This window comes from Dendrobium catenatum, unplaced genomic scaffold (assembly GCF_001605985.2).
Source record: "Dendrobium catenatum unplaced genomic scaffold, ASM160598v2 fragScaff_scaffold_498, whole genome shotgun sequence".
NCBI lineage: Eukaryota > Viridiplantae > Streptophyta > Magnoliopsida > Asparagales > Orchidaceae > Dendrobium > Dendrobium catenatum.
In genome coordinates, this window is record NW_021318960.1 from 259,062 (window position 1) to 267,065 (window position 8,004).

General features: G+C 34.0%; 1 protein-coding gene across 2 annotated transcripts; it reads left to right on the forward strand.

Annotated features, from left to right (window-relative positions):
- Positions 1 to 964: 964 nt before the first annotated feature.
- LOC110114093 (UDP-glucose 6-dehydrogenase 4-like) lies at positions 965 to 7,531 on the forward strand. 2 transcript variants are annotated; one of them, XM_020846854.2, is made up of 2 exons: positions 965 to 1,160; positions 5,872 to 7,531. In XM_020846854.2, exon 2 carries the CDS (start codon positions 5,882 to 5,884, stop codon positions 7,322 to 7,324), a length of 1,443 nt encoding a protein of 480 aa, XP_020702513.1. In that variant the 5' UTR covers positions 965 to 1,160; positions 5,872 to 5,881; the 3' UTR covers positions 7,325 to 7,531. The 2 variants fall into 2 exon arrangements, with proteins under 2 accessions (XP_020702513.1, XP_020702512.1); XM_020846853.2 differs by having other exon boundaries at positions 966 to 1,190.
- Positions 7,532 to 8,004: the final 473 nt, after the last annotated feature.

An 8,004-nucleotide genomic window follows, 5' to 3' on the forward strand; every position in this document is an offset into this window, starting at 1 on the left:
CTATGAATAAAAACACCGAGCTCCGATGACCCTTGTTTGGTGGCCCTAGTAGTATAAATTAAAAAAAAAAAAAGAATGTAAAAAAAATCTTTTTGCTTACTATCTTCTTATTTATGCACTTGCACTCGTCCTATTGAGTGTCGTGTATTTTTCTAAGTCTTTAATTCTACTCTTTTGCCAAATTGTTCTAGTTATATAATAATCATAGTGGAACTCACTCAATGATAACTAGCAAATTTATTTAATTATTTAACTCAGCTGAAAATTGAGTAAATAATGTAAAACTAACTGAACTCTTAAGAATAAATATGTTTGTATTCTATATGATGAATGAATGGGAGAAAATGTACATGAAAGAATAATACATGCTCAATGAACTATAACTAGTCTAGCTTAAACTCCATGGATTCCATCAAATGAATATAACTGAAAGTACTTGTTGATGATACTTTGACTTGCCCAATTCATAAGGAAAATCCACTCACTCAACTCAGTGAGTCTAATGAATAAATGGTAAAATGTATAACTAATAATATAATACCATTTGATAGTTCAAGAATACTCATTAGATTTGTTTATGAACGTGTTTGTTTGATAGTGTAAAAAAATTCGCTAAATATGTTCACGAATATAACTCGTAAGGCTTGTTTATTTAAAGTTTGATAAGTACTAAACAAATCGAACATGAACCAAACATGAACACCGTTAATTTAAACAAATCAAATATGAACACAAATAATAAAACTCGAATCAAATAATTTGAACCAGCTAAAAATAAATGAACTCAAAGCCGAACAATAAAATATTCAGCTCGGTTGGATTCATTCACAACCCTATTATTCCGTTTCAAATATAACTGTGAGCCATTATGCGCCATACCGTACGGTTGTTCATGTACTGGCCATTAGCATACGCGTTCGATTGACTTTTGTTTTCTTCTTTTTTTGGCATGAAAAAATAAATGAAAAAAAGAAGAAAAAAAAGAGTAGATCTGAGACGCTTTTGCGGTATTTAAGGAGATAGAAGCCTCCCATTTCTCCAGGGAAAAGAACATTCAGCATTTTCTGTTCAGATTCTTCAAGTTCTTCTTCCCTTTCCCGTTCCCATACGAGAAAGGTCAACAGCGGAAGAAGTTTTTGTCATTTTATCACTCTTCCTTGGTGAGTAGAACCTACGGACACTTTGGTTAGGTAATTTATGAACCTAGATTTCCTCTATCTGTCGTGTTTTTTCCTTCTTTCGATTGTTTTGTGGGTTCAGGCAATGGAGGGTTTCAAAATGTGATGTTTATATGCCCTTTTGTTCTTCCTAGGTCTGGATCTATGCATTGCAGCGATGGTATTTTTTTTATTGACCCCTTGGATCTATTGTCATTAGAATCTGTTAAATTTTCTCTTGATCTAGATCTGTGATTGGAGAGCGTCGTTGTTGGATTTTTAGATCTGTTCTGGTTTTGTTCTGGATCTGGTTTGTGGGTTATCATGTTTTACGGATCTGGTTGTCTGTTGCTTCGTAAGGGTTTGCTATTCCATTGTTGTATTATAATTGAAAAAAGTGTTGCCTGAATGCGGGGAGCTTTTTTATGATTGTTTGGTTCATCACTTTAGCTACTATTGTTCTGGAATCTGGAATTGTGTTTTTGTAATATTTGGATCTGCACATTACGCGGATTCTTATATTCATGCTTTTAAGAAGCATTTGATGCATTATGTTTGTTTGAAATTACTGATTTCTACAATGCCAGTTAGCGGGAAATCTTTCACTGTTTTGTTTTTAGCACCATCAGCGAGGAAGCTAATCATCCAGTTATTTCTCTGAATGGAATTACTTCTATGTTTTATTTTCTTTTTATTTCCGTATACATTTCCCTCTATATTTGTCGATTTTTTTCTCAAAGAATTTATACTCTCAATTAAGGCTGTAAATGAACCTGGTCGAGCGTAGTACTATTTTTTTCGAGCTTTTATTTATTTATGTAATTTTCATTTGGGTTGACTTGAGCATGGCATGAGACTTAAGATTTTGTTCAATCTTGCTTATTAGTTTTCTTATTCAATTTGAATCATAAGTGAGTTTAATGTAACATAATTAATCATATATTTTATTCAATGATTTAAAAAATTATAAATATTGCTACATAAATAAATTTGAGTTTTAATTTAAATTTACATAACTCCTAAGTATTATTTATGGTTTAGTGAAGTTCAAATATCATTGATAACAACAGAATGACTAAAGATGTAGGTCTTAATCCAAAAGTAAAGAGAGAGGAGATCCATTATCTTGGATTCTTTGGAAAAGGAAATCTCCATCAAAAACTTTTTTGATATCTAGCTTAGCAAAAAAAAGGCTAGTCCAATTTTATTTTTTGAAGTCCTGAAAAATGATTGGCAAGAATGATATTTTTTACATTTTTTTTTTGTTTGATGAATCCTTATTGTACAGGCTGAATGATCTTAGACATAGTAGGTTTTAGATGGATAGCTTGCATCTAAATTTATAAGAAATTGCATAAAAAATAGGCCTTTAGTCAGTAATTTTGTTAGCATGAGAAGTTTTAGGGATGAGAATAATAGCAATAGCTTTGCCATTTCTTAGGAGCCTTTTAGTAAGAAAGAAATATTTAGCAATAGCAAAAATTGAGGCCTAAGAATGAGCCTGGGCATAACTGAAGAATCTTGTTAGTGAAACCATCACTGCTAGGGGCAGAATTACCTAGAGCATACAAATTGGCTTGCATCATCTCATCATTGATAAAGGGCAAACCAACATATCTTGAAGATTTGGAGCTATAGATTTGCGGACAACTTTAAAACAAAGGGATTTTCTGATGCTGTGGAGAAATTAAATTGCCCTTTTAAGTAACTTGATAGTAGCATTGCCTATGTCAGGAGTGGAGAATGGTTATAAAGTTATTTAATGTGATTATTATTCCTCATGCCTTCAATCTTAAAGTAGAGAAATTAAAGATCATCCTCAACCCTGATGACCCATTTAATTTTTGCTCTTCAAGTAACCCAAGAATTAAGCAATTGGTGAAGTGGGCTAATTGAACATTATTAAACTTGGCTTCAAAATTCAAGAGGTGTCTAGTAGAATTGAAGTCCTGGAGAAAATGGACTTTGAGTTGATTTTTATTAAGCTGATTGAAGTATTCAATGATCTTGGAACTTGAGAACCAATCTTGATTTTTAAAACTCCTTGAGGAACTTGAGGCTTTTGGAAAAGTGCATATATATAGGATCTCCATTCTCCACTCATGCAAATGCTCTAAATATTTTTGAGAAGATCTTTGAAGTTCGAATGGAGACCTAAAGGGTTCATGAACATAAATCTTTTTTGAGCTCTAGTGAAAGTGATCATAGGAGAATGATCATGACATAATGGTGGAAGGATTTTCTCAGAAGATAGAGGACTAATATTCAGCCACGAGGAGTTAATAAGAAGTGTGTTAAGCTTGATCCTGATAGAAGAATCAGGGAGACCATTGAACAGGTGTATAAATGGCCATTAAAAGATAGATTCGTGAGCCCGTAATTATGGATGGTGCTGTCTTGAAGGAATCAAATGCAATTGAAGGCCCTCGTCATAATCTAGACTCCAGTGATGGATGAGGCAATATGCCTGATAGTATACCAGAACTGTCTTACATTTTGGGACTTGTCAATATAAGTTACAGTAATAAAAAATATATAGAACCGCCAGAAATCACTTCTTCTTGGATCAGTTGTTCCTTTGTAAGGATTGACTTAAAACATAATTAATAATTCATTGGATCCATATCCTACCACTGCTGTAGAGAAGAAAAATTGTCGCAACTATCTCCATTATGGAAATGCCCCTTTTTCATAAACATTTCGACTTTGTTCGTTGTAATGTGCATTGATAAAGTAGGAGTCAGATAATTGAGACACATAATTTTTGTTTGATACTTGCATCTTTTTTTATCTCAATTAAAATACATAATTAAAAAAAAAAAGCTTAAAATATAACAAAGTTAATATAAAAACATGGAATATATACATCTTTAAATGAGCATTTCATCAAGCTTTCAGCATGCTACATGTTGAACTATAGTATTATGTTTACGTACTAGATGAATTAGCATGCCAATGTTTAAGCTTGTTCATTTATATGTTGAGTTTTAAAATGTTGTTTAAGCTTATTCAATTACTTGAATAAAGCAACATAAACGAGTCTCATATAAATGACTTTCGAGTTTTTTTATCAAGTGCATTAGATTGTTATTCTTAGAGTTGTTAAACCTTACATTTTTCAGTCACCTTAAACTTGCCCTAATTTTGAATTTGGCTCCTGTCAAGGTGTCATCTTACAAGGGAAAAAAAAGTGTCATCTTACAAATTTTGGTCATCTGATCTAAACATGGATTACCGGAATTATTTTTATGAAAGAAAACCAATGTTTTAAAAATCGGATCGGACCGGCTGATTCAACCGTGAACTTGCCTGTAGCTGGTCTGGTTCATTCTCAAAATCAGTTTCACAATGGAGTGGTTATAATAGATTCGAATTGTCGGTTTGATCAGTATCGATGAATTGGTGTTGGTTTTCCAAAACAGTTTGCTTATTTTATGTGAAGTAATTAATCAAAAAAACAAGCTAGTACATGATTAAAGTAATTAATTTAATATAAAGTACTTAACTTAATAAATTTATTTAAATATTTATTTTAAAATATGTTTTAAATTTTATAATAATTTTTTATTTAATCAGTACTAATTATGCTTTGCCTCATGGCTTGATCATTCTACGATACTTCTTTACTCATGTGAATCCTAAAAATAATATAAACAACACAAATATATTGTGCCTTAGTGATGTGAGACTAAAAAACAAAGATGAAGTTCTCATATTCACTACACATACACTATACACATTTATTAATTATATTTTATAATGTGAATAATATTTAATTTTTAGTTGATAGTATTTAAATTTTTTATCTAATTAATTATTTATATAATATAATTTTTTTTTAATTATTTGAATAATAAGTGATATAATATGAATTTATAGATGTAATTTTATGATATAAATTTTGTATACAATTTATAAGTATAAATTGTATCAAAACCTATAACATAAATTAGAAATTATTCATGTTAAATTTATAAACTTATATATAAAGTAATTTTATAATAAAGATGAATTAAATTTAAAGATAAAATATGTTTAAATTTAAAATTATGGGATATATTATTTATGTATGAATATTATTATTTTTAGCACCAAATTTACATTATTTCATAATTATTATATTATTATTATGTTATTTAGATGATATTTAAATAATTCTGACATTTATTACATCATCCGGTTCAATCCCGATTCAACCGGTCGAATCATTGAACCGTGAACCTCTCATTGTTCCGGTTCTAAATCTGATTCGGTTTTCATAACCTCGAAGAAAACCTAGTGTTATATTAGCTACTAGGTAATAGGAATAGAAAGCAATCTGGCAATTTGGATTTGATGGTTGTATGGTTATCAGGTAATTGGAAATGATCTGAGACTCCTAACTTCCTTGTAGCCCTGGTTCTTATTGGAAACATTGCTTATTGTTCATTTCTTGCACTTAATACGGATTCGGATCCCATCAATAATTGCTCTGGTTTTCAAACACTCAATTCTGGCCATCAAAATTGGATTGGATGGCTAGTAGACTTAATTGCACTTAAGTGGAGTTTACCCCTTAAAGTAGAGGAGATCGAAATCTTTACAATGAAACATTTTCTGAAAGTTGCTTGCATGCATTATTCATGATGATTTGATCCTACTTAAGAACGAGGTCACATAAACTACCTTGGGAATTAAACCAAATGTTTTTTTTTTTCATTTTTCTTGATTTCAGGTCCAAAACCATGGTGAAGATCTGCTGCATTGGAGCTGGCTATGTCGGGGGTCCAACCATGGCCGTCATTGCCCTTAAGTGCCCATCAATTGAGGTTGTTGTTGTGGACATCTCTGTTGCTCGCATCAATGCGTGGAACAGTGACCAGCTCCCTATCTATGAGCCGGGCTTGGATGATGTGGTGAAGCAATGCAGGGGAAGAAACCTTTTCTTCAGCACCGAGGTAGAGAAGCATGTATTTGAGGCTGATATTATCTTTGTCTCCGTCAACACACCAACAAAGACCCGCGGCCTGGGCGCCGGCAAGGCAGCTGATCTTACCTACTGGGAGAGCGCAGCCCGCATGATCGCCGATGTCTCCAAATCTGATAAGATTGTGGTTGAGAAATCCACAGTCCCTGTCAAGACTGCTGAGGCCATTGAGAAGATCTTGACCCACAACAGCAAGGGAATCAACTATCAAATCCTATCAAACCCAGAGTTTCTCGCCGAAGGCACAGCAATACAAGATCTTTTCAATCCCGACCGCGTTCTTATCGGCGGCCGCGAGACCCCTGAGGGCCAAAAGGCTGTGCAAGCTTTGAAGGATGTGTATACCCAGTGGGTGCCAGAGGATCGGGTTCTCACCACAAATCTATGGTCAGCTGAGTTGTCAAAGCTCGCTGCCAATGCTTTCTTAGCTCAGAGGATTTCTTCTGTTAATGCCATTTCTGCTCTATGTGAGGCCACTGGTGCCAACATCACAGAGGTGGCTTATTCAGTTGGGATGGACTCAAGAATCGGCCCCAAGTTCCTGAACGCCAGTGTTGGATTTGGTGGCTCCTGCTTTCAAAAGGATATCCTGAATCTTGTCTACATCTGTGAATGTAATGGTCTGCCTGAGGTTGCCAATTACTGGAAGCAGGTCATTAAGATCAACGATTACCAGAAGAGCAGATTCGTGAATCGTGTGGTCTCATCAATGTTCAATACCGTTTCTGGAAAGAAAATTGCGGTGCTTGGTTTTGCATTCAAGAAAGACACCGGCGATACTCGGGAGACGCCAGCGATTGATGTCTGCAAGGGCTTGCTAGGAGATAAGGCCTCCATCAGCATCTATGATCCACAGGTTACAGAGGATCAGATCCAGCGCGATCTCGCCATGAACAAGTTTGACTGGGATCACCCAATTCACCTCCAGCCGATGAGCCCAACCGCAGTCAAACAAGTCGCCGTCGCCTGGGATGCCTATGAAGCCACCAAAGGTGCCCATGGAATCTGTATCTTGACTGAATGGGATGAGTTCAAGGCATTGGATTATCAAAGGATTTATGACAACATGCAGAAGCCAGCATTTTTGTTCGACGGACGCAACGTGGTCGATGCGGAGAAGCTGAGGGAGATCGGCTTCATCGTATACGCAATTGGTAAGCCTCTAGATCCTTGGCTCAAGGACATGCCTGCTGTGGCCTAAGAGAGATGGAATACATAGCTGACAATTTGCAATAATTCTTTAAAAGCATTGTTCGTTCGTTGCCTCCTCTATATCCTTTTCAATTTTTCGCTACATAGAAAGGTAGGCTGTCATGTGTTCTTTGCCTTCCGTTCTTATTATACTTTTGTATGGGATGTTATCAGTTTGTTTTCAGAGAGATGAAATTTCATATTTTGTTAGTTAGTATTTCCATCCAGTAGAAGTCATTAAATTACTACACTTCATCAAATGCTTAAAGTTATGCCCCCTTAATTATAAAATATTTTTTTAAGCATTTTACACCTTAATGATATTATAATTGAATAATTTTGTGCTCCTTAAATTTATTTTGTCGATATGCTCGTTTTGATTATGACCATATAGAATTCGGAGGACGTTTAACCCTTCAAATGTCCTCAAAAGTTTTTAATTATACTTCTAAGTGCTCGATCTAGGTTCATTCATGATATATTTTTGTTTTTTGAAAGGCATTTAAAATCGAAACAAATTTTTTCATTAATTAAAAAAATAAAAATCTTATAAAATTCTTAAAAATTAAAAAAATCCCACAAAATTTTAAAAATTCTCTCATTTCTAAATCCCCTATGTTGTAATTTTTTTTATATAAAAGCCTAAATGATCCAAAATGAGACCTAATTTGGGGTGGTCGTCGAGATTCG

What these genes read in the sequence shown, in the direction of transcription:
- LOC110114093 (XM_020846854.2), top strand. Translation starts at nt 5,882, where the DNA reads ATGGTGAAGATCTGCTGCATTGGAGCTGGCTATGTCGGGGGTCCAACC.